The 27,556-nt window shown below is 39.3% G+C and overlaps 1 protein-coding gene across 22 annotated transcripts in view; it reads left to right on the forward strand.

Moving 5' to 3' along the window:
* The window catches only part of LOC123504102 (multiple inositol polyphosphate phosphatase 1-like), a 31,866-nt gene extending 5,071 nt beyond the window's left edge, over positions 1 to 26,795 (forward strand). For 8 of the 22 annotated variants that reach the window (XM_045254400.1, XM_045254401.1, XM_045254398.1 and 5 more), the window contains 13 exons: positions 3,766 to 4,085; positions 4,548 to 4,803; positions 4,917 to 5,051; positions 5,247 to 5,425; positions 5,676 to 5,792; positions 14,072 to 14,216; positions 14,549 to 14,649; positions 16,589 to 16,698; positions 17,837 to 17,906; positions 18,498 to 18,640; positions 18,720 to 18,880; positions 23,443 to 23,554; positions 26,267 to 26,795. In XM_045254400.1, the coding sequence (XP_045110335.1) occupies positions 4,584 to 4,803; positions 4,917 to 5,051; positions 5,247 to 5,425; positions 5,676 to 5,792; positions 14,072 to 14,216; positions 14,549 to 14,649; positions 16,589 to 16,698; positions 17,837 to 17,906; positions 18,498 to 18,640; positions 18,720 to 18,880; positions 23,443 to 23,554; positions 26,267 to 26,465 (1,692 nt within the window). In that variant the 5' untranslated portion in view covers positions 3,766 to 4,085; positions 4,548 to 4,583 and the 3' untranslated portion in view covers positions 26,466 to 26,795. Of the gene's footprint in view, positions 1 to 40; positions 4,086 to 4,547; positions 4,804 to 4,916; positions 5,052 to 5,246; positions 5,426 to 5,675; positions 5,793 to 14,071; positions 14,217 to 14,548; positions 14,650 to 16,588; positions 16,699 to 17,836; positions 17,907 to 18,497; positions 18,641 to 18,719; positions 18,881 to 23,442; positions 23,555 to 26,266 lie in introns of those variants that run through there. The other 14 variants (XM_045254408.1, XM_045254407.1, XM_045254409.1 and 11 more) reach the window with 7 other exon arrangements.
* Positions 26,796 to 27,556: the final 761 nt, after the last annotated feature.

The raw sequence follows: 27,556 nt of genomic DNA on the forward strand, positions 1-27,556 counted from the left end.
CTTTTACTTTTGGGACCCATGATCTTGAGTTCACAAAACTTAAGAAAAAATACACACTGCCAAGGAGCACAGACACATATATGCACAAAGGATGAACAACGATACACAACGTGGGCTGAATGTTCGAGTGGACGTGGGTAGCCGAGCGATCGCTGCGCCACGTACCGATGCCTAATCATATCTTAAAAATATCATCGTATCTCAAGGCATAAATTATATAGAAATTTTCGTCGTATATAAAAAAATCGTATGTTAGGGCGATTGTATGTCAAAGTACCACTGTATTTGTTTATCCACTTTTCACTTAACAACACTGGGGCTGACATGCTGCGGTACCCCACAACTCACACACCTTAATAAACAACTAACCTAACTGACCTTACCAGATGACAGCTAACCTGGTGCACCCATGCCAACACAACCTGGGTTTACCCAAGGAGGGACAAATTGACCTCAACAATGAGAGAAACCCTTACCATAACACCTAACTCAGATCATATGCTTGGCACTATGAGTTTCCTACCCACACTTCATCCTATCTGGTGAAACACACGGTGTACTAGTCTATTTCTGCCACTTCACCATAGTTTTACAGACATTTTTACATTTACACTTCTTAAGAATGCACAGATATTTCTAAAGCATGATACCTGGTGAGAAGGCAGACTTTGGGTTGGGTAGCTGACCAGAATATAAATGGGACTGGTATAGAAGGCAGCTTGGTTATGGCAGACTGGTGTTCAGGCTCCTTCCATCTCAAATAGGAACGAAGCTGCCATGTAGCAGCGATACGCTGAAGTTATGCGCTCAAGATAGCTATCGAATCTAAGGGCGGTTCAAAACACTTCGTGTAGCATTATCTAGTGTTTGGATTGTTACTGTAGTTCCCTTTTCAGTAGGAGGAGGGAGTGAAGGGCATGGCTGCTAGGGGTAGAAGCAAATTTGGTATAGATATAGAGAAGGAGGATGGAGCATTGGTGTGACAGTCAGGATAGATAGAACTCTATCTGAAGGGTTGTGGCTGAGGAGGACCTAAAAGCTTCCAAATCAGTGTGGAGGGGTGAATTTTTAATTACACCAAAGTTTTGGAATAGAGAGGGTGAGGCTGCTCCATAAATCTCACATCCATGGTATAAGCAACTCTGGATATAGAGACAATTAAAAACAGAGAGCATGCCTGTCTGCAGCTCTGTGCTCTACTTGACACCTGTGATGAATTTCACAAGTCTAAACTTCTTGTGGCACAAGGTCACCAGGTACTGTGTGTGGCAGCCCCAGGTTAGGTGGAGGCCATCCAACAGTAAATCAAAGTATTTGTGTTGGGTTTTGAAAGGGATTTAGCAACTATTAATGGTGATTACTGATATTTTGTGAATATGCCTTCTGGTAAAGCATGAGCTCAGACTTCTGGGCAGTCACTGTCATGCCTCAATGTGTCTATAGGAAGTGCTTTGCTTGTTAATAAGTTCTTCCTGGATATGGTGCTTCAGGTGGAGCAGGGCATCCAGGGTGATGAAGCCCATACATGTGTGCAGGAATGAGATGTTTGTGTTCCAACCAACATGTCAGTCTATTTTGTGTCTTAGTGTTTTCCCAGGGTTAGAAAGAAAGCTAATAGGCCTTTATGAGAAAGCCTTTGAAGAATCCTTGCCAGGCTTGGGGATAGGGAGTGTGATGGCGTGCCACCACACTGAAGGGAATGTCCCCAACGGCTTGCTGGCATTGAAAATATTTGGAAAGAGGTAGATCAGAGGATTTGAGTGGCATCGGAGGAACTCGTTGGGGACGTTGTCCCAGCAGACAGCGAGCGTAAAGCTGAGAAAAGCTCCTTGTCAGTGATAGCACTACTAATTGTGTGGCCTGTGTGTGAAATTATGATGAGGGCAGGTATAGGGCCCAGGAATTGAATGTGATGTGGATGTGAGAGGCAATGCATGTTCTGGGTATCTGTGGTGAGAAAGCCACCTTTACTAATTAATGGAAACATGAGAGTGGACCATCTTCCAGGAGAAAGACCAACCTGGGAGACTAAGGAAGCAAAGGACAGGGGGTGCACTAAAGGAGGCTAGACAGAATGTTTCTCATCAAATATAACACATTTGCATGGGGTTTCTAAGCAGTGAAAGCAACTGCAAAGAGGAAGGATGAAGTTCCTATGCCATACATTAGAGGTGTCAAGTTTAGCCTAAAGGACTGCTGCACACTTCCAAGACCACTAAGGGATCCTGAAAGTATAGGTGGGGATGGAGTGAGAAGTGGCAATGGGACCCATGTCCTGCAAAGTGTCCTAGAAGTACTGAATTTGATCTTGTGAAGGGAGGAAAGTGAGAAGGTAACTGATTTTAACTTGAGTTGAAATGCTTTCCAATCTCCTGTTTTGAGTGACTAATGAGGCTTGTGTAAGAAGGGATGGGGTGGCGACACTGATGGGAAAGATAACTACAGGAACATGGTCACTTCCCATGTGACGGCCTGTTGTGATGGTGTGGAGGCAGGGACCATTCCAAGGTAAAGGGCTTCCTGAAACTGGATCATTCTTGATAAGGAGGCCAGGAGGAGTAATGAGAGAAGGAGAAAAAGTCTTTCATATAGTTTGAGAAGGCATGATCTGAATTGTTCCTCCAGGTCCTAGGCCTAGAGAATGCTAGTTTCCAGAAGTCATGATGGGCATTGAAATTGCACATTATTTGTGTTGGGGGAGAAAGCTGTGGAAATAAGAATTGAAGCTCCTGAATAGAAATATCCAAACACAGATTATATATCAAAAGGATAGGAAGAGATCCTGAAACAAGAATGATGTTCACTCCCAGGTGCTCAAATTCACCCTTGATGAAGGAAGTGATAGTAGCTAAAGGGTTAGAAGGGAGACACTATTGGACCTGCAGCAACAGGCTATCTCCTGTCCTGCTGGTGACCTGTCTACCATGTAGCAAGCATAGCCAGGAAGCAAGGGGGGAATTCATCTATGAGCCACATCTCATAACTGCCAAGAACTAGAGGTGAATAGGAAGAGAGCTTGGTTTTAAAGACAAAGTTTCCAGTACAGGAATCGGGTATTCCAGAGTATGAAGTACGTGGAAGGTGAAGGAGTGACATGAAAACAAAAAGCTGAGAGATACTTTAGAAGAAAACCACTATGTTAGGCAATCTGCAAAACCAGAAACAAATGTAGAAGTAAGAGTGAGTGAGGAGCAGCACAACTGCATTGATTGGTGTCTCAGAAAAATTGGTAGTCTCTGGGTTCCTAACACCAACACCATGATCAAAGGCTGGCTGCCCAGTGCTGGACAAGACATTCTTCTTTACAATTTTACACACCCACTATAACTATTGATGGTTCCTGCCTCCTGTCACTTCCATCATTAGGTACCGCAATGTTGCTGTAGGTAAGAATATTGGTAGGAAGACTACTTCATCAAGTAGCGAGCCTACTGTGCATCCCTTGCTAGTACCTAGAGGTTGCTGGCTACTCCTATCAATATGGCAGAACTATTGTTTTGAATTTTGCTTACAATCATATCTCTTTTTGCCCCATAACACTCTCCACTGATTTCCTCACAGCCCTTCAACTCATTCAATGTCATTCTCACAAGTCTCACCACAGCCTCTGCTTTCAAATCCTCCACTTACTACACAAATTGTCAGCTACACACATCAACATCCACCTTCAGCATTATAGGCAACAAAGTGGCAAACAAGGCCCACTCCCATCATTCTTCCACAGGCATTCCCACAAATCAGACTGACAATGTAATCATTTTACAGAAAGACTGCAACCTGCACAGGGAAAGACACCTGACGGATTCTTTACAGCACACAACACTTGGATGCATCAGACAAGACACACAACACCACTGGTGGACCAACTCCCCCAGCTGTCTTCTAGACACTGCTGTCACTAGACTCAAGATAGGACTCAGCTACCTCAATGCCCACATGCACAAACTAGGCCTGATGGACATCCCTCACTGCCTGTGGTGCCCCACACAACCAGACACCCCAAGACACCTGCTTCTACACTATCCCTGCCACCACTCCCACCACACTGCTCTCCCCCACTCACTGGCATCACTACACATCCACAGGTTATTATTATCAGATGTTTTAGGTGGTTCTAAAGATTCTGGCCTATCTTCACGATGTTTAAGCACACCAGGGCCTTCCTTCAGAAGACTGGACAGCTTGCTAGAATATGACCTGATAACTTTAAAAACAATCTGCTTCTTTGTAATGTTTTGCATTTGTCTTTTACTGATTTTGTTAGAGTCTACAACTCAATGCTCTAGCACATTAATAATGTCTTTACCATGGGTAGAGTTGCAATTTAAATCAATTTCTTTCACTTTGATAAGTTCTTCTGTTAAGAATGACTAAGTTTTTTATTGTTGCTTGCAGTTAAAGTAATTTTTGGCAAAGATCCATGACTTCATGTGGTATTCATGTCAGAAAGGTTATCTTCCTCATTTCCTGGAAGAATGCTTAATGTGTATTTATATATTTTGCTTAGTAAACACCCTTCTTTTTCACCATTTACATTTTTGTTGCAGTAATGGTGGAGAACTCTTGTACACAGGGCCTGAGAGATGGAGGGAAGTACAAATAACCCCATTCACCAATTATTATGGAACAAGAGATCTCTGGGTATGTGGCAATTGTTGGTGAATCTGTTATTTATGGCCCAACCAACCAAGAGTCAACATTACTGCTTCACAGATGACACTGATCCTTACCATCAGTTTGCAACCAAGACTCCATACAGTTACTCCAGGGGACATTTTTCTTCCTCAGACTTAGTCCCTGAAGGCAAGTTATTATGTAATCAGAGACAATTTGCAATAATGATATAAGTTGCAAGTAATTTTTATAGATTTATAACTGTATGGATTAATGATTCTCTTTGTATGGTGGCCGGGCAGGATGTGTGGCAGTTCAGGCATGGCATTTGATCCGCCATGGGACTCGCTACCCTGGTAAAGATGACATTGCACGCTTTGTCTTGGAGCTACCAGGTATGCAGACTTCCATTCTGAAGGCTCATCACAAAGGACAAGGTAAATGGAACACATTTTTATTGGTAAATATAAAAATGTGAATTCTGTTGAGATCAGACACTTGAGAGACAACTGATTTGTTGATAGCCTTTTGTGATAATGATTTGTTATTTCATGAGTGTCCACAATAAGTATGTATCTGAATTCTAGGTTTGTCCCCAAGCTTTAGTTGAGAATTCATTTATGGTATTCCAGGAGAATTATGTGAAGGTGATCTGTCCCTGCTCTCTGGATGGAGCCTGGGAACCCTTAACACCTCTTGGGCCTCAATACTGGCACCTGAGGGAGAGCTGGAACTGGAGGGTCTTGCTTCCAGATACAAGGCTGCTCTGCCCTCCCTCTTTGGGCAACAGTTTTCCAATGATTCCTTCAAGGTGAGTATCTTCAACACCTCTAATATTGATATTGAAGATCTTTTGTTAATATTTATTGTGTTTATTCTTACTGTAATTTGAAGTAAATTAGAAATGATATTATATTCAACTCTCTCTCTCTCTCTCTCTCTCTCTCTCTCTCTCTCTCTCTCTCTCTCTCTCTCTCTCTCTCTCTCTCTCTCTCTCTCTCTCTCTCTCTCTCTCTCTCTCTCTCTCTCTCTCTCTCTCTCTCTCTCTCTCTCTGTTACAGTTTCGGCACACTGCATCTCAACGAACAAAGGCCAGCGCAATAGCATACTCCAAAGGATTGTTTGATGATGCCTCAGTCTATATTCCTCCAGCCCTTGATCCTGACCCATTGCTAAAGGTTGATGAATTTGCAAAACACACACACACACACACACACACACACACACACACACACACACACACACACACACACACACACACACACACACACACACACACACACACACACACACACACGGGACATCGTCGATGGCGGAGGTGGTCGCTGAGCTCCAGAGCAATCATCTATAATTCTACAGTTACCTAAGAGTAACCAAGGTGGGAAAGGAGCTGGTAATGTTTGTCCCGTCTCCATATAGTCATGTTAACTGTTGATTAGCAAAATAATGTCCAGTGAAGGTAAATATAAACTGTAGCCTGCGTTTGAGCCATCAGCTGGTTTGTTTACGTCTGCGCAACATGGCGGCCGTGAACTCGAAAGAGGAATCAGACTTCACAGGGTTTCAAGGAATAATGGAGAAGAGCGCTTATGTGAAGAAAATTCTGGAGTTAGAAGGTAAAATTGAAAAACTGTTTGAAAAGTATGAGGGCCTGGAAACGAGTTATGACAATGTAAAGAGAGACTGTGCCGATATGAAGAAGGAAAATGCAGCACTGAAAGAGGAAGTTAAGCTAATTAAAGTGAATTGCGAAAATGTGGAGAATCTCTAGGAAAAGTGATGGAGAAGCAGGCTGAATGGAAAAAAAGTCAGGAAGTGGAAAGAAAGGAGGTAAATTACAAAGTTGCAAGTCTGGAAAAGGAAATCAAAGAGTCAGGGAGAAAACTTTGGGCCTTGCTGAAATTATAGATCAACAGATCATAGAAGAGAAGATAGCTGAGAAAGTGGTGAAGGTTATTAAGTCAAATGAGACATTGGTGAGGGAAACTGTAGACAAAAAGAGATGTGTGGTGATATTTGGTGTGGAGGAGGATAAGACACCGAGTAAAATGGAGAGAGAGAAAACATAAAAAGGTGATAAATAATATCATTAATGTGGTGCAGGAGGAGGAAAAGACCTAGTACAAGAAATAGAGGACTTCCATAGAATTGGAAAGTTCACAAGAGAAGGTATGAGGCCAATAAGAATCAAACTTAAGTCACAAAAGGATGTAGATGAATTGGTGGAGAAGTCATGGAGGCTAGCCCAGCAGGAAACAACAAGGAAGATTTGGTTGAGAAGAGATCTCGGTGAAAAGGAAAGAGAAATGTTAAATGAGTTGAGAAAGGAGGCTTTGAAAAAATGAAGAGAGGACAGAAGAGGAGAAGAAAGAGTTTTTCTGGAGAATCTTGGATATGAGACTGAGGAAGTGGTTCATAACCCAGAAAAGTACAGCAAGAAAGGACTAAAGAAACTTACATATGAGCGAAATGTAATGTATTCCAACATAAATGGAGTGATATCGGGATTTTAGAACTCAACGATTACTTGAGGGACAAGAACCCAGATATTGTGGGTCTTACTGAAACAAAACTGAGAGAGGGAGAAGACCTGATGAAGGTTGGAGAAGGGAAATATAACGTTTGGAAAAGAAATAGAGTAGGTAAGATGGGAGGAGGAGTGATGTTGCTGGTTAAAAAAGATATAAAGGTGGATCAAGTGAAAAAGGTATGGGAAAGGCAGAAGTGCTAAAGATCAGAGCAGAAACTAATGAAGGAAAAAAGAGGCACTACATAGTGGTGTACGTACCACCTAAGACAAATGCATGGTCAGTACAGGAATATGAAGAAATGATAAGTGATACAGGAACATGTCTGGAAGAAATGTTGGGTGGCTGTGAACGAACTATAATGATGGGAGATTTTAATTGTAAAGAGGTGTGTTGGGAGGACTGGTCAATGGAAGGATCAGAGACAACATGGGGAAATACACTATTGACACTGGCAATGGAAAATGTGTTAACTCAGTGGGTCAAAGAAGATACTAGGTTTGGAGGAGAGGGAGCATCGTCAAGACTGGACTTGGTCTTTAGTACAGAGCCAATGGTCATTGAGGAGATGAGGGTGGAGTGCCCTTTAGCAAAGAGTGATCATGCAGTTTTGGAGTTCAAGGTGATAGACGAAGAGAAATCTAGAAGAAATGAAGAATATAAAGTGGGAAGATGGAATTATGCCAAGACAGATTTTGGAAACCTAAAGAAATTCTTTCAAGAGACAAATTGGATGAAATTCAAGAGTGCTAAGGAGCAAATGAAAAGTGGAAGGAATTTATAAAAATATACAAAGAAGGTGAGAAAAATTTGTACCAATAAGACAACATAGAGAAGTTGGAAAGCAGGACTGGTTTAACGATAGATGTGAAAAGGCTAGAACAAGAAAAGAGGATGCATGGAAGAGGTGGAGAAGGAAAAGACGGATTAAGCAGTGGGAAAGTTACAAAAGAGCAAGAAATGAATATGTGTTGATTAGAAGAGAAGAAAGAAAGAAACAAGAAAAGGATATAATTGATAAATGTAAAGACCAACCAAGGCTTTTTACAGACATGTGAACAACAACATCAAAAATAGAGAAAGTATTGAAAGTTTAGAAGTAAATGGAGTATGCAGTGAAGATCCCAGGAAATGGCAGAGGCTATGAATGGATGCTTTCGGAAGGTATTCACAAAGGAGACTGCTTTTGACAAACCACTGGTAATGGAACAGAAAGGGATTATGAAGGAGTTTCAAGTAACGGTGGAGGAGATCAAGAACATGATGGGGAGTTTAGAAGTGAGAAAAGCTGTGGGACCTGATGGGGTATCAGGATGGATTTTAAGAGAATGCAGGGAGCAATTGGCAGAAAAAGTTTGTGAAGTAATTGATGCCTCATTAAGGGAAGGTGTAGTGCCCCAAGACTGGAAAAGAGCTAACATTGTCCCAATCTATAAATCAGGTAACAAGAGAGACCCATTGAACTATAGACCAGTGTCACTTACAAGTGTGGTAGCTAAGATGTGTGAGAGGGTGGTGAAGAATAGATGGACAGACTTCTTGGAGAAAATGACATACTTTGTGAGTGTCAATTTGGTTTTAGGAAAGGGCGTTCATGCACGACAAACCTGATATGTTACTATTCGAGGGTGATAGATGTAATACAGGAAAGAGATGGTTGGGCTGATGGAATATATCTGGATTTAAAAAAGGCCTTTGATAAGGTACCACACCAGAGACTGATCTGGAAACTTGAAATGGTAGGAGGAGTGCATGGCAGTTTACTAAAATGGATGGAAGACTTTTGGTAGGAAGAGAAATGAGAACAATAATTAAGGACAGACCATCAGAATGGGGATTGGTGGAGAGTGGAGTTCCACAGGGATCAGTGTTGGCACCAGTAATGTTCGCAGTCTACATAAATGACATGGTGGATGGGGTGTCCAGTTATGTGAGCCTATTTGCAGACGATGCAAAATTGTTAAGAAAAGTGAGATGTGACAAAGATTGCGAACTACTCCAGGAAGACTTGGACAGAATATGGAAATGGAGCTGTACATGGCAAATGGAGTTCAACACGACAAAATGCAAGAAAATAGAGTTTGGCAAGAGTGAAAGAAGAATCAGGAGTATGTACAAGATAGGAAATGAAGACATAAAACCAGTCATGAAGAAAAAGACCTTGGGGTGACAATTACCAATGACCTATCGCCAGAGAGACATATAAACAAAATAATTGGAGAAGTATTGAACTTATTGAGGAACATAAGAGTGGCGTTCAGATATCTAGATGAAGAAATGATGAAGAAAATAATTACTGCAATGATAAGACCGAGGCTTGAATATGCAACAATACAGTGGGCTCCGAACTTAAAGAAACACATAAGGAAACTAGAGAAAGTACAGAGGGCTGCAACAGGTAAACACACACACACACACACACACACACACACAGTGTAGTGTAGTGGTTAGCACACTGACACAATCAAGAGGCCCGGGTTCGAGTCCTGGCGGCGAGGCAAATGGGCAAGCCTCTTAATGTGTGGCCCTGTTCACCTAGCAGTAAATAAGTACAGGATCTAACTCGAGGGTTGTGGCCTCGCTTTCCCGGTGTGTGGAGTGTGTTGTGGTCTCAGTCCTACCAAGATCGGTCTATGAGCTCTGAGCTCGCTCCGTAATGGGAAGACTGGTTGAGGTGAATTTACACACACACACACACACACACACACACACACACACACACACACACACACACACACACACACACACACACACACACACACACACACACACACACACACACACACACACACACACACACACACACACACACACCGAGTAAAATGGATAGAGAGAAAAACATAAAAAAGGTGATAAATAATATCATTAATGTGGTGCAGGAGGAGGAAAAGACCTAGTACAAGAAATAGAGGACTTCCATAGAATTGGAAAGTTCACAGGAGAAGGTATGAGGCCAATAAGAATCAAACTTAAGTCACAAAAGGATGTAGATGAATTGGTGGAGAAGTCATGGAGGCTAGCCCAGCAGGAAACAACAAGGAAGATTTGGTTGAGAAGAGATCTCGGTGAAAAGGAAAGAGAAATGTTAAATGAGTTGAGAAAGGAGGCTTTGAAAAAAATGAAGAGAGGACAGAAGAGGAGAAGAAAGAGTTTTTCTGGAGAATCTTGGATATGAGACTGAGGAAGTGGTTCATAACCCAGAAAAGTACAGCAAGAAAGGACTAAAGAAACTTACGTATGAGCGGAATGTAATGTATTCCAACATAAATGGAGTGATATCGGGATTTTAGAACTCAACGATTACTTGAGGACAAGAACCCAGATATTGTGGGTCTTACTGAAACAAAACTGAGAGAGGGAGAAGACCTGATGATGGTTGGAGAAGGAAATATAATGTTTGGAAAAGAAATAGAGTAGGTAAGATGGGAGGAGGAGTGATGTTGCTGGTTAAAAAGATATAAAGGTGGATCAAGTGAAAGAAGGTATGGGAAAGGCAGAAGTGCTAAAGATCAGAGCAGAAACTAATGAAGGAAAAAGAGGCACTACATAGTGGTGTACGTACCACCTAAGACAAATGCATGGTCAGTACAGGAATATGAAGAAATGATAAGTGATACAGGAACATGTCTGGAAGAAATGTTGGGTGGCTGTGAACGAACTATAATGATGGGAGATTTTAATTGTAAAGAGGTGTGTTGGGAGGACTGGTCAATGGAAGGATCAGAGACAACATGGGGAAATACACTATTGACACTGGCAATGGAAAATGTGTTAACTCAGTGGGTCAAAGAAGATACTAGGTTTGGAGGAGAGGGAGCATCGTCAAGACTGGACTTGGTCTTTAGTACAGAGCCAATGGTCATTGAGGAGATGAGGGTGGAGTGCCCTTTAGCAAAGAGTGATCATGCAGTTTTGGAGTTCAAGGTGATAGATGAAGAGAAATCTAGAAGAAATGAAGAATATAAAGTGGGAAGATGGAATTATGCCAAGACAGATTTTGGAAACCTAAAGAAATTCTTTCAAGAGACAAATTGGATGAAATTCAAGAGTGCTAAGGAGCAAATGAAAAGTGGAAGGAATTTATAAAAATATACAAAGAAGGTGAGAAAAATTTGTACCAATAAGACAACATAGAGAAGTTGGAAAGCAGGACTGGTTTAACGATAGATGTGAAAAGGCTAGAACAAGAAAAGAGGATGCATGGAAGAGGTGGAGAAGGAAAAGACGGATTAAGCAGTGGGAAAGTTACAAAAGAGCAAGAAATGAATATGTGTTGATTAGAAGAGAAGAAAGAAAGAAACAAGAAAAGGATATAATTGATAAATGTAAAGACCAACCAAGGCTTTTTACAGACATGTGAACAACAACATCAAAAATAGAGAAAGTATTGAAAGTTTAGAAGTAAATGGAGTATGCAGTGAAGATCCCAGGAAATGGCAGAGGCTATGAATGGATGCTTTCGGAAGGTATTCACAAAGGAGACTGCTTTTGACAAACCACTGGTAATGGAACAGAAAGGGATTATGAAGGAGTTTCAAGTAACTGTGGAGGAGATCAAGAATATGATGGGGAGTTTAGAAGTGAGAAAAGCTGTGGGACCTGATGGGGTATCAGGATGGATTTTAAGAGAATGCAGGAGCAACTGGCAGAAAAAGTTTGTGAAGTAATTGATGCCTCATTAAGGGAAGGTGTAGTGCCCCAAGACTGGAAAAGAGCTAACATTGTCCCAATTTATAAATCAGGTAACAAGAGAGACCCATTGAACTATAGACCAGTGTCACTTACAAGTGTGGTAGCTAAGATGTGTGAGAGGGTGGTGAAGAATAGATGGACAGACTTCTTGGAGAAAATGACATACTTTGTGAGTGTCAATTTGGTTTTAGAAAAGGGCGTTCATGCACGACAAACCTGATATGTTACTATTCGAGGGTGATAGATGTAATACAGGAAAGAGATGGTTGGGCTGATGGAATATATCTGGATTTAAAAAAGGCCTTTGATAAGGTACCACACCAGAGACTGATCTGGAAACTTGAAATGGTAGGAGGAGTGCATGGCAGTTTACTAAAATGGATGGAAGACTTTTGGTAGGAAGAGAAATGAGAACAATAATTAAGGACAGACCATCAGAATGGGGCTTGGTGGAGAGTGGAGTTCCACAGGGATCAGTGTTGGCACCAGTAATGTTTGCGGTCTACATAAATGACATGGTGGATGGGGTGTCCAGTTATGTGAGCCTATTTGCAGACGATGCAAAATTGTTAAGAAAAGTGAGATGTGACAAAGATTGCGAACTACTCCAGGAAGACTTGGACAGAATATGGAAATGGAGCTGTACATGGCAAATGGAGTTCAACACGACAAAATGCAAGAAAATAGAGTTTGGCAAGAGTGAAAGAAGAATCAGGAGTATGTACAAGATAGGAAATGAAGACATAAAACCAGTCATGAAGAAAAAGACCTTGGGGTGACAATTACCAATGACCTATCGCCAGAGAGACATATAAACAAAATAATTGGAGAAGTATTGAACTTATTGAGGAACATAAGAGTGGCGTTCAGATATTTAGATGAAGAAATGATGAAGAAAATAATTACTGCAATGATAAGACCAAGGCTTGAATATGCAACAATACAGTGGGCTCGAACTTAAAGAAACACATAAGGAAACTAGAGAAAGTACAGAGGGCTGCAACAAAAATGGTGCCTGACTTAAGAGATTTGACTTATGAAGACAGACTGAAAAGAATGCAACTTCCGACCCTGGAAAACAGAAGAGAAAGGGGAGACCTGATAGCAATATACAGAGTGATGATTGGCATGGAAAAATGGATAGGGAAGATCTGTGTATGTGGAATGAAAGAATGTCGAGAGGGCATGGGAAAAACTAAAATGGCCACTTATAGGAGAGATGTGAAAAATATAGCTTCCTCATAGAAGGGTGGAAGCATGGAATAGTTTAGACGTGGAAGTGGTCAACGCAAGGAATATTCATGATTTTAAGAAAAGCTGGACATTAGTAGATATGGAGACGGGACAACACGAGCATAGCTCTTTTCCGTATGTTACAATTAGGTAAATACAATAAACACACACACACACACACAGGTAAACACACACACACACACACACACACACACACACACACACACACACACACACACACACACACACACACACACACACACACACACACACACACACACACACACACACACACACACACACACACACACACACACACACCAATTAAATAGGTATCAGCATTAGCTATCACTGACAGGTCAGTGGTATTTGCACCATGAACAGATATTGACCTCTCTGAGAAAGAGGTGTGATGTGTCAGGTTCTATAAATTCATAAATCCACTAGGTCTAAGTGATTGACTATCTTCAGCCTCTTTCTTACCACTGGAATGTTGGATTTTTTGCTATCTTCTACCAATATTTTCATGGTAACTGCTCTTCTGATCTTGTTAACTGCATGCCTCCCCTCCTCCTGTGGCCTTGCTGCACAAGGCTTTCTTCTTCCTCTCACCCCTATTCTGTCCAATTCTCTAATGCAAGAATTAACCAGTACTCTCAATAATTCATACCTTTTTGTAGTAAACTCTGGAACTCGCTACCTGTTTCTGTATTTCCAACTTCCTATGACTTGACTTTCAAGACATTTATCCCTTCATTTCAGCTAAAACTTTTGGACTTGTAAGGGGACTGGCAACTAAATAGGACTTTGCTTTGTTTTATGTTACCCTTGACCAATTTTCTCCTCTTACTTAAAAAGAAAAAAGAAAAGCCCTACCACAAGAGTATACATAACTGGCCAACACATGTCTTATCATGTTACTCAAATTCATGATTAATAATCTGCATGCTTCTTCAGCTCACTCTCTCAAGTAACCTCCATGTATAAAATCATATCACCATCAGTTTTATGACATCTGTGAGAAGTACAAGGTCGAGGTAGAGGACAATCCAGCTGCCAGGAGGGAAAGTCATCTCTTCTGGGAGGGGCCTGAAATGGGCAGGATTGTGGATACTGTATCTCATCGCCTCGGTTATCCATGCACAAAAGGCAAGTACTACACATATTGTTATGCTTGCATATTCAAGAAAATTCTTCTTTGTTTTAGCAGTATTGCTTCCAGACCATTTCAGTGATTTTCCTAAATGGTATACACCAGTGCTATATAAGTGTTCAGGTGCCAATATCAGTCATTCAGTCATAACTTTGCACACTGTCATATGGCACAGTTCACATGGAATGATGAAGCTGTACATAAACCTTTGATGATAAAATTAACCACATTTTTCACAGTTTACACATACCTGTAAGTTTCATAGTCAAATACAGCATAAGGAACAACGGCAATTTACTGTGTGTGATAGAACTTGTGCCTCCATTAGGAGACTTGAAGCTTCTGTATGATGCGTGTCGCTTTTACCAGGCGTGGCAGCCAGCCCAATCTTCCCCTTGGTGTGTTGCCTTCACTCCCCATGACCTGGAGGTATATACAGATATGTACTTATCTTTATTCAATTTCTGATGTACTTATCTTTATTTAATTTCTGTATTAGTATTATTGGTGGATATGGATATGAAAGTAGTAGTAACAATGACTGTAAACACTATATAACAAAGTAGAGAAATATACTCTTGACCCTCGCTAACTATTAGGAGGAAGGGTTGGTCTGAGAAACTTAAATGTCTGACTTATACGAATTTCCCCCCCCACCTAACACACACACACACACACTATGTTAAGATGCATATTAATAAAAAAGAGTTAACAATCATTGTAACATATGTGCCACCAAAAACAAATTCATGAACCAATCAAGAATATAAAGACATGATAAATGACACAATAAGGAGTCTAACGAGAATCGTTAAAGAAAGGAGAAAAGTGATATTAATAGGAGATTTCAATTGTAAAGAAGTGGACTGGGAAAATTATGAAAGTGGTATGGGGAAAGAAGCCTGGGGAGAAAGATTCCTGAACCTAAGATGATAGATAATATGATGGACCAAAGAGTAAAGGAAAACACAAGATTCAGAGGAAACGACAAGCTGGCGAGATTGGACCTAGTTTTTACAAGGGGTATACAAATGAACGATGATATAAGATATAAGTGCCCATTGGGAAAGAGTGTAATATTAGAAATGGATATAGAAGAGGGAAAGGAAGATAGAGATGATTCATACAAAGGAGACCGATTAAATCACAGAAAGGCAGATATTGAGAATCTCAAGAACTACTTCAAATACGTTAACTGGGAGGCGATGGAAAACTCAGAGACAATGCAAGAGAATTATAACTTATTTTTGGAAATAAACAAAATAGGAGTCAGGGAATATGTCCCAAAATATAGACCTAAAGAAGAAGGAAAGAAAGATTGGTTTAATGCAAGGTGTGCTAGGGCAAAGGAGAAAGGCAAAGGAAAAGGTGGAGGAGAAATAGAAATCCAGTAAATAAGGAATGGAGTAAAAAGTGGGAGATGGAATTCAATGTAGACGAAAGCCATGTCATGGAAATGGGAAAGAGTGAAAGACGACCAGTGGGAATCTGTAAGATGGGAGATGGAGTAGAACTGGAGAAAGTAAAAAAAGGAAAAGGATTTGGGAGTGACGTTGGAAGAAAATAATCAACCGGCAAGCCATATTGATAGAATTTTCAGAGAGACTTAATTTGTTAAGGAATATTGGAATAGCATTTCACTTCATGGACAAAGAAATGATGAAGAAACTGATAAGTACTATAATAAGACCCAGATTGGAATATGCAGGAGTAGTGTGGAACCCTCACAAAAAGAAACACATAAGGAAGCTGGAGAAATTTAAAAAAATGGCTACAAGAATGGTCCCAGAACTTGAAGGGATGACATATGAGGAGAGACTAAAGGCTTTGGATCTTCCAACATTGGAACAGAGAAGGGAGAGAGGGGATCTCATACAAGTTTATAAATTGACCAACGGAATGGACCAAGTGGACAGTGAGTATCTGATACTGAGAGAAGAATATGCTAGTCAAAGCACAAGATCGCATAGTAAGAAGCTGAGAAAGGGAAGATGATCAAGAGATATTAAAAAGTATAGTTTCCCGCAAAGATGTGTTGAGATGTGGAACAGTTTGAATGAAGAAGTAGTGTCTGCAACGAGTGTACAAAGTTTTAAGGAAAGATTGGATAAGTGTAGATATGGAGACGGGGCCACACGAGCATAAAGCCCAAGCCCTGTAAAACTACAACTAGTTAAATACACACACACACACACACACACACACACACACACACACACACACACACACACACACACACACACACACACACACACACACACACACACACACACATCCAGCATCAAGCAGCCTTCCCTTCCTCCTAAGATGGAGCACACACACACACACACAAAGAAAAGACAAAGACAAAGATATTCTGTCCCTGCAGGTGCTTGAATATTATTATGACTTGGAGAAATACTACACAGCTGGATATGGACATGACATAAACACAGCAATGGCCTGTCCCCCTCTGCAAGATGTCTATCAACACTTTAGGTGGGTGAATCTGAAGATTGGCAAAGACTATGAGAAACAAAGATAGGAAGCTCAAAATGTACTACTATTTTGCAAGGAATATAGGTGGTGTTTGTAAGTAGGGTTGTCATCTGCATATATATATATATATATATATATATATATATATATATATATATATATATATATATATATATATATATATATATATATATATATATATATAACAATATATATATATATATATATATATATATATATATATATATATATATATATATATATATATATATATATATATATATATATATATATATATCCTGAGAACTTGGTGCTTCATCAGAACTGTCTACCTTGGCATTAGTGAAATTTGTATCTGATAAATTAATGGTCTTTTAATATGTACTATTAAATGTAACCCAATATAAGTTAAGAAGTTTTGAGCAGTCCATAGGCATAGGTAAGAAAAGTCCATAATGTGTAGGTGAATTGCCTTGAATGTATAAAATTGGTGCTGTTAGTTTGATGATGATTTAGTATTGCAATTTATTCCTTCATAACTTCACTAACGATGTTGAATATTTGACTAGATTAGTAGGGAAACTTTACTTTTGTTTTTCAATTTCATCTCTCTCTCTCTCTCTCTCTCTCTCTCTCTCTCTCTCTCTCTCTCTCTCTCTCTCTCTCTCTCTCTCTCTCTCTCTCTCTGCATGTTTTACTAATGATTGTTGAAAAACATTTTGACGATGTGTAGATAATTGTTATTCACTTCAAAACAAATTTATTGAGTGAAAAAAAGACTTTAGTTATCCATGTAAGGTGTGTATATCAGGATTACATGATATTTTACCGTAAAGAATGCTTAAAAGGACCTACCGATGTTTCCCTAGGAAAGTACACATGTATTGTGGGTGTGTATGCATTACAACATACAATACATCAATGAGAACACTGAATCATGTTGTTATTTGCTGCAATTAAATATTCACTATAACAAATGATTATGAAAGCACCTTTTAAAACTAGGTATGTACTAATAACAAAAAAACTTGCATGAGAATCTGTTATAAGTGCTGAGTTGAGATGAGACACCAAAATGTTTTGAGAATATTCAAATGTATAGAATATCCTCCTGTACCATAAGTTTGTCTGGTTACAGTGATGTTGTGTGGAGAGGACAGGGACCTCGAGGAATCTTCTATTTCACCCACAGCAAGGCCGTCATCTCTGTACGTAAGAATATAATGTATATACATACATACATATGTACTTCTATCTACACGCATATAATGTATTGTTGTAGTATATATGTATACCTATACACCAAAGAAATGAATGGATGTATACAGGCAGGCAGATAAATGTCATATACCATTGCTTTTTGTATCTGGTGTATAGGACCAACTCCTTTTTTTGTCTTTTTTAGGATGATTCTAGTGTTGTCTTATTTGCCAAAATATTTGGGAATTGTATTTGTCACTGATGCAGTTTTATACCTCTGAATAATTATTATTGTTTCTGTGTTTTATTAATGATATGGTATGTATTGCTTAATATACTGTATTACTACTGCCTTGCTATCATATGTGGTCTCTCTCTCTCTCTCTCTCTTCTCTCTCTCTCTCTCTCTCTCTCTCTCTCTCTCTCTCTCTCTCTCTCTCTCTCTCTCTCTCTCTCTCTCTCTCTCTCTCTCTCTCTCTCTCTCTCTCTCTCTCTCTCTCTCTCTCTCTCTCTCTCTCTCTCTCTGTGTGTGTGTGTGTGTGTGTGTGTGCGTAAAAACACACACAAAAGAAAATTATATTTTCCTTCTCCTTTGGCAGGTGATGGCTCGCCTGGGTCTGTATCATGATGTTGCACCACTCACTCACCGCCACATGGATCCCAGAAGATTGTGGCGTACATCACAACATGGCTCCTTTGCCACCAACCTTGCCTTTACTCTCTCCAACTGCACTCAAAACAGGTATTACTGATATTTGCTTAAGATATTTAAATCTCTGAGTGGGATGATGTGTGATCAACTTTTGCTTCATGGTTGGCAGATGGTGGGTGAGCATGGCAACAAGTGAACACTTGGCTGCACTGGAGGGATGTGAAGGCCCTACTGGCTGCTCCTGGGAAGAGTTCACACAGGTGTTGTCAGGATCCCTGCATTGTGATCTTGACATTATTTGTGCTGTGACTCCCTTCATGACTACTTCTGGTGAGTTTTTTGTACTAAGAAGTCTCCACTTATCCAATTTTTCTGTAAAGCAATGCTCATTATGTGCTGCAAGAACTTCATCATTTAATGCATTCCACTTTTTCACCATTCTATGTGGAAAACTATTTTTTCCAATATCCTTTACACACTGCCTCTTCCTAATCTTTTTTGCATGTTCTCTTGTCCTTCCAGCTTGTCACCAACACCAGGTCTTACTTGTCTGTCTGTTCAATGCCATTAACTATTTTATACAATGTCATTAGGTCTCCTCTTTCTCTTTCATCTTGTAAGATTGGCAGTTCCATTTCCTTCAGCCTTTCTTCATATGTAAGGTCTTTTAGTTCTGGCACCATTTTGGTAGCTATCCTCTGAATCCATTCTAATCTTCATATATTCTTTTTCAAGCTCGGCTACCACTACACTGCTGCATATTCCAACTTTGGACTTATCATATTTGTTATAATTTTTTTCATCATATCCTTATCCATATATTGAAATGCCACCTTAATATTAGTCAACATTTTATACATTGTTCCAAATATTTTACTTATGTGTTTTTCAGGGCTCAGAGTTTCTTGTAGAGCCACTCCCATATCTTTTTCCTCTTTAATCTTCATTATTTGTTCTCCCATTAAATAGTTCCATACTGGTCTTCTCTTACTCTTTCCTAATTCCATTATGTGTCATTTCTTGGCATTGAATTCTAACTTCCATATCTTCCTGCAGCAGCAAACAGTCTTCTCGGGTCTTAATTACTCTTGACAATTTTGCATCATCAGCAAACAAATTAACATAACTGGTTACTCCATACCGTATGTCGTCTACATAAACCTGGAACATAATGGGGGCTAACACTGACCCCTGTGGCACTCCATTTGATACCTTATTCCAAAATGTGTATGTATCTCTGATCACAGTTTTCATATCTCTACCCTTCATGTAATCCTTATCCAATCAAATACTTTTCCTCTCAGTTGTCCTATGTTCTCCAACTTCCAAAGTAGTCTCCTATGTGGGACTTTATCAAAAGCCTTTTTTTTATGTCCAGGTACATGGTGTCCACCCATCCATCTCTGCTCTCCAGTCCTTCTACTACTCTTGAGTAGAAACTTTGTAAATTTGACACACATTCCTTCCTGTCCTGAACCCAAATTATCTGTTCGATATAACTTGTTTTTCTTCCACATATTTAACCCATTTTTCTTTGATAACAATTTCATATATCTTGCCCACAACACTTGTAAGTGACACCGGTCTGTAATTTAATGGCTCAGTTGACTTTCCTCCTTTGAATATTGGGATCATGTTAGCTCTCTTCCATTCCAGTGGTACTCACCCTTCCTTTGAATGAGCTGGTAGCCATTTCCCAAATTGGTTCTAACAATTGATCTTTACATTCCTTTAGTGCCCAGACTGACACACCATCTGGTCCCATTGCTTTTCTGACATTCAAATTTTCTAGTAGTCCTCCAATTTCTTGTTTGTGCACTATGATTTCCTGCAAACCTGTACAGTGCAATGTCCTATTTGGTTCTGTAAAATCCTCTTCTTCAATAAAAACAGTCTTGACACTCTCATTCATTATTTCACTCATTTCTTCTGCTGTTTGGTATGTCTTCCCTCCTTTACCTAATTTTTCTGTTGTTTCCTTATTCTTCATCTTACCATTGATATACTTATAGAAAAGCTTAGGTTCATCTTCATTTTTTTGCACCACATCTTTCTCAAAGTATCTTGCTTCCTCTCATCTTACTCTAACATATTCATTTCTAGCATCCTTATACTGCTGTCTGTTGCTTTCATTTCTCTACTTTTTGAGTTTCTTCCAAGCTTTATCTTTTTTTCTCCTAGCTTCTATACATCTGCCATTGTACCAGGCCTGTATACTCTATAGATTGGTATTTCCTCACTCCCTCGTTATACTTCTGTAGGAATAATTCATATTTCCCCTGTACTGTCTTGCTGTTCATGTTCCTCCATTTTATGCCACCAAAAAATTGTCTTAACTTTTCAAAATTTGCTCTTGCATAATTTAATCTCTCCTTTTTGTAGTTCTCCCTGTATCTTAGCACTTCCCATTCCTGCATTTCAAATTCTAATGTTACATGGTCACTTCTTCCCATTGGACTCTGATACTGAATGGTAGGAGGGGGGCTCCAGCAGCTTCTTTGTGAATACTAAGTCAAGTAATGTTGGTTCTTCACCTCTGTGCCTTGTTGATTCTTCCACCCACTGATCCAGAGTATTCACCATAGTTAAATGTAACATCTCCTCACTTCACGGTCCAGCATTACCCATTATTTCAATCTCTCTCCAGTTTACACTTTGCAATTGAAGTCTCCTACTAATAGTAATTTTCCATCTTTTCTTATATTGTCCAAGCACTTAATCATCTCTCCTTGCATTTCCTTATGTTCTTCTGTTCTCGATGTATTGGTCTTAGGTGGCACATACATGATTCTCCTTTTTTTCATTTTTTCAGTCTTGATTGTTACTCCTATTACTTCTGCCATGCCATCTCCACAGTGCACTTCCTCCACATGTATTATATCATCACAAACCATTATTAGCACACCTCCACTCTCTCTTCCCTTTCTGTCTCTTCTCCAACTTTTATATCCCTCTTTCCTAAAGCTAGCATGGACCTTCCTCCTTTAGCTCTGTTTCTACTCTGTACATTACATCCAGTCTTTTCTCCTTCAAGTAGTCACTAATCTCCAACACACTGGACAACAACCCATCTATCTTTGCATATGTCACTCTTAATTTCTTGCCTCTCCTTCCACTTGTATTTCTTCCATTACCTCCTCTTTTTCCTGAGGATACCACTTCCTCAGTCTCGTATCTAGAAACCTCCAGTAGAATTTCTTCTTCTCGATCTCTATCCTTTTCTTGTTTTTTTTCTTAGCTTCATTTCTTAGCATTATCTCCTTTTCTCTCTCTTCCAAGTTCATACCTCTTTTTATTCATTTATCTTTAAATTCAGTATCTTCAGCCAACTTTCCTTTTCTTGCCATTATCTCCTCCATTGCCATTTGAGATCTCATTCTCACTTTCTATGATCTCTTTCCTTCTTCACTATACCTTCTCAATCTAATCACTTCCTCTTCTTTTTACTCCAACCCCTGGGTACTGTCCTGAACCAACTTAATAATTTTTTTTGACAACTTTCTCTCACGAACTTGTTACGTTTTTTTTTTTTTCTTTTTTCCCTTCATTCCTGAAATTAGGATACATTTCTTCTTGTCCACCATCTCCCTCACCAAATCTTTCTTCTCCTTAATTACTTGTATTACTGTCTTTCCTTGTATCTGCATTTTTACTACCTAAGAAAATTTAACTTTTTTCCTTTTCCTTTTCCCTTTTCCAGGCATTTCTTTATTCCTCCAACTTGATCTTATCCACTCCACTTTCTGCTTTACCTGCTTTTTCCTGAACTTTTTTTTTGTAAACTCTTTAATGTCTCTTCATATTCACCACATGTAGCCATTAATGTAGCTATACCATTTTGTTTCTTTAACTCCTCTATCTCCTGTTTCACTTTTCTTACTTTCTCATATTTTCCTTTTCTCTCCCTTAGTTTAGTGTTTTCAAAAGTTGACTTGTTTTTTTTAGAATACTTGAGATCAGTTCCTTCATGCATCTCAACATCTCAACTCCCTCTCCACGTTCACCAATCTTCTCACATTACCTTTGTCTTCACAAAATCCTGAGAATTCCTTATCAGTGTTTACTTCTCCCAATCTCCTCAATCCAACTATAGTCCGTTCATCCAAAGAATCCAGGCCGAAACTGCTAGTTCGGTTGGCAGCCCTGCCCACCCCCGCCGCCACTAAACCTTCCCGACACTAAAATTTTCTTCAAGTACATTTATTTTTCTTCACGCTATAAACTTGTATATCTATTGAGTTAAGTGAAGAAAAATAAATGTACTTGAAGAAAATTTAAGTGTCGGGAAGGTTTAGTGGCGGCGGGGGTGGGCAGGGCTGCCAACTGAACTAACAGTTTCGGCCTGGATTCTTTGGATGAACGGACTGTAGTGTTTCAATAAGGCTTGTGTTATCTAGCCTTGGCGAATGTTTTGATAACATATGTCTGGCAGCATTATCTACATCCGCCTTTCCCCTCCATTTTATCACTGTAATGGTACTCAAATCTTTCTTATTTTTGGAGACAGGACACCTTATGGCCCCATTTCCCCTCTGTACATGCAGTCTAGGTCCTTCTGCCTGTTGTTGTGTGTGTGTGTGTGTGTGTGTGTGTGTGTTAACCTAGCTGTATTTACCTAGTTGTATTGTACAGGGTTCGAGCGGGGCTCATAATGTCCTGTCTCCATATCTCCACTTATCTAATTTATCTTTAAAGCTATGCATATTATGCGCTGCAACAATTTAATTCCACTTTTTTCTGTGTGTGTGTGTGTGTGTGTGTGTGTGTGTGTGTGTGTGTGTGTGTGTGTGTGTGTGTGTGTGTGTGTGTGTTTGCCCTTAAAATTATTTGAAGTCTTAATGAAGAAAAATATTTTGTTGTGTTCTGTCCCTACATTAAGGATTGGCTTCCAGGGTCTGGCTGTTCTGTTGAGGCAAGGGCTGGGGAGGCATGTCAATGCAGATCTTGCTCTCCATTCTTCTTGCTTATGTTCCTGTTGAATGGATATGATGCTGAAACACTAGGGTAGGTTTGTTACAGTTGATGTAGTGCTTATCTTGCTACAAGAAGAAATCCATGAATATTTACTTGGGTTGATCTTAGGAGTTGGTGCTTAATCCACATGGTAGATATAAGCTATGTTGAATTGCTTTTATATAACATGATTTCATGTTTCAAAGAAATGCAGTCCAGGGCCTGGATTCACTTAAAGGTTATAGAAAAGTTATCAATTTTATGTTCCAGTGAACTGAAAAGAATATTTGATATACAAAGAATCATTTATATACATAATATGATTAAAATGTTGAGATTTTAAAATCCTATTTTTAAAGGTATGACTAAAAAGTATACAAAAAGAAGAAAAATGCAGTTAAAAATTTTATTTCAGAAATACAAAATTTTGAAACATGAAAGTAAATGAAAAAGTTAATGAAGTGAATTTTTTATTTTCAATTGTATTTTTTTTTACTGAAAAGTTGATAATGTTAAAGATAGTTATTTATTCACATTACGTATGAAGTAAAAAAATTAATTGATAGGAAAAAATATAGTTATAAATATGAGATAAATATTCATCCCTTCTCATAATATATTGCCAACATTAGATACTAGAAAGCTATCTTAGTTTTTCTTTCTTTTTTTTTTTTGCGGGGTGGGGCATTGTGTGATATATATATATATATATATATATATATATATATATATATATATATATATATATATATATATATATATATATATATATATATATATACACAGGGTGCGGCAACATAACTTCCTTTTTTCCAAAAGGCAATAAAACAAGATGTATAAATCAGAAAGGTTTTAATTTTGTTTCATAATGATAGTACATATTTAAAGTTTTGTTTCACACATTTTTGAAAATCATATCAGGTAGGTGACGTCTCCCATTGTCCATACACTGCATAAACCGATTTCGGGTGTTTGCCATGACCCTCACCAGCGTATCAGCGGGTATATTGGCAATTTCTTCTCGGATGTTGGCCTTCAAGTCTGGTAGGCTTTTCGGGCGGTTGACATAAACACGGGATTTAAGATATCCCCACAAATAAAAATCGCAAGGTGACAAATCGGGGTAACGGGCTGGCCACTCCAAATACCCCCTTATTGAAATTAGGCGCTCCGGAAAGTGTTCCCTCAAAACAGCCATCGATGCCTTTGAAGTGTGAGCCGTTGCTCCGTCCTGTTGAAACCAAATATCCCCTAAGGTCCAATTCTTAATTCGTGGAAAAAAAATTCCTCCAACATGTTTACATACCGGTCTGAATTCACTGTCACTGTGACCTCCCATTGTCCATACACTGCATAAACCGATTTCGGGTGTTTGCCATGACCCTCATTTTCTTAAGAAAAAAACAAGGACCAACAATTCCAGTGGAGGAAATTGCACACCACACTGTGACTTTACGTGAATGCAAAGGCCTTTCATGCAATTGGTGCCAGCCCAGTAGCGCATGTTTTATTTGTTGACGCATCCAGTCAAACGAAAATGTGCTTCATCACTAAAGTAAACAATAGCGTCTTCAGGAACGTTTTCGAGAAGTGTCTCACATGCCTTCCTTCGTGAAGTGAAATCACGTACGGAGAGTTCCTGCACAATCGCCATCTTGTAAGGATGGTAATGAAGGTCATCATGAAGTATTCGCCTCACTGAACGATCGAAAAGTGCAAGGGCAGAGGCATGTTTGCGCGCAGAACGTTGTGAGATTGCAAGATTGGAGCTCTCACTGCCTCAATGTTCTCAGGTGTTTTGATGGGCCGAGGTACTCCAGTTCTTCGTCCTGTCGTACTCCCGGTTTGCCTGAACGTAGTGACCCATGTAACAATTGATTTCCAGTCCGAAACAGGGCCTCTAGGGGCAACATTGAAACGATTTCGAAAAGCGCGCTGGGTTGCAATCACAGACTGTCGATTCGAAAAGTAAGCTTCGACGGCAAACGCACGCTCCTCACTACTCCAACGCATGATAGCAACATATTGTATTTCCAAGAAAACTTTCGGAACGGCCCTGTCAAATGAAACCACGCCCACCCCGCTACTACTTCTACACCCAGATTGCTGCACATAATAAAAAAAGGAAGTTATGTTGCCGCACCTGTATGTATATATATATATATATATATATATATATATATATATATATATATATATATATATATATATATATATATATATATATATATATATATATATATATATATATATATATATATATATATATATATATATATATATATATATATATATATATATATATATATATACACACACACACACACACACACACACACACACACACACACACACACACACACACACAGAGAGAGAGAGAGAGAGAGAGAGAGAGAGAGAGAGAGATTAGTCCGTTCATCCAAAGAATCCAGGCCGAAACTGCTAGTTCGGTTGGCAGCCCTGCCCCTCCCCCGCCGCCACACTTAAATTTTCTTCAAGTACACTTATTTTTCTTCACTTAACTCAACAGATATACAAGTTTATAGCTTGAAGAAAAATAAATGTACTTGAAGAAAACTTAAGTGTCGGGAAGGTTCAGTGGCGGCGGGGGTGGGCAGGGCTGCCAACCGAACTAGCAGTTTCGGCCTGGATTCTTTGGATGAACGGACTTTAGAGAAAGGAGAAGAAAGAGGAAAGGTTTAATTACATACTTTCCATCGTGGCTTACTGAACTACGAGTATTTTTTTTTGTCTTCCTGTCAGAACTAGGCACTCCTCCCCTCACCCGTCTACCGCCTGTTGTAGTGTCCTCCATTTTCTGACCATACCTAGGTACACCTGTCGTGTGCCATGGACATCAGGCATAAAGATACCTACCTACCGTAATCAACGCAATACGTCTACTGCAGAAGTAAACAACAGAAATAACAGCTGTCAAGCGAAGTGTCAACGTAGCACCTGAGCTGCCCCTGCATGCAGTAGAAAGAAAGCAGTTGCTTCCCTCCATCTTAATATTTTTTCGCATATGTGTGTGAATGTTATGAAACCGGTCAGTCACCACGTGTTTGGTTAAGGTGACGCAGCAGTTGTACTACAGTAGGCCCCGCAAACCGCAGTGTGAAAGGTGTGCCCATCCATTCTTTAATATGCCACCACCAACTCATTAGTATTGCTACCACTGCTGCTTTTCTTACTATTATTGATATTACTACTACTACTACTACTACTACTACTACTACTACTACTACTACTACTATTATTATTTATTATTATTATTATTATTATTATTATTATTATTTTTATTATTATTTATTAGGTATACTACTACTATTGCTGCTGCTGCTGATGCTGCTGCTGCTCCTTCCTGCTTCTGCTTCTGCTCCTGCTCCTGCTCCTCCTCCTCCTCCTACTACTACTACTACTACTACTACTACTACTACTACTACTACTATATTATTGTTACTATTTGCTACTTAAGGTTTCACGAATCTCCAGTGTTCCCTCGTGATTCCCATCTCTTTGGGCATAGGGAGGTGGATTGTCAACTCGGCGGTGCTCGGGGAGAAAATCTGTGTACCGCATTTGTACACCCTGTTAGTTTTTTTTTTTTTTTTTTTTTTTTTTTTTTTAATTATGTTAATTAATTTTATGATTTTATTTATTTGTAATCTCTCACCTGTCTAATTTACATTAATTGTGAATTGATATTATGATTTTATGTATATATGTATCATTCTCACTTATCTAACTTATATTAATCGCGTGTTGTTTTATTATTACGTTTTAGATCGCACAAGCATATATGTATGATCGATGATGTGTAGCTCAGTTCTATTATTTCAGGCAATTTACAATCAGACTGGTTGTAATGAGCCTGGGTGGTTAACGTTTTACTGATTGGTATTCTATGCTACCTACATGTTTGTATTTCCTGCATGTCGTAGGAGGCGACCATAAAGGATTGAACGAAGTGGCTTTTATACTTTTATTTCTACACTGAGTATTGTCAGCGGTATGGAGAATATCAAATTGGGCATGAATTCCTAAACGCTT

Source organism: Portunus trituberculatus, chromosome 15, assembly GCF_017591435.1.
Source record: "Portunus trituberculatus isolate SZX2019 chromosome 15, ASM1759143v1, whole genome shotgun sequence".
NCBI classification, from domain to species: Eukaryota; Metazoa; Arthropoda; class Malacostraca; order Decapoda; family Portunidae; genus Portunus; species Portunus trituberculatus.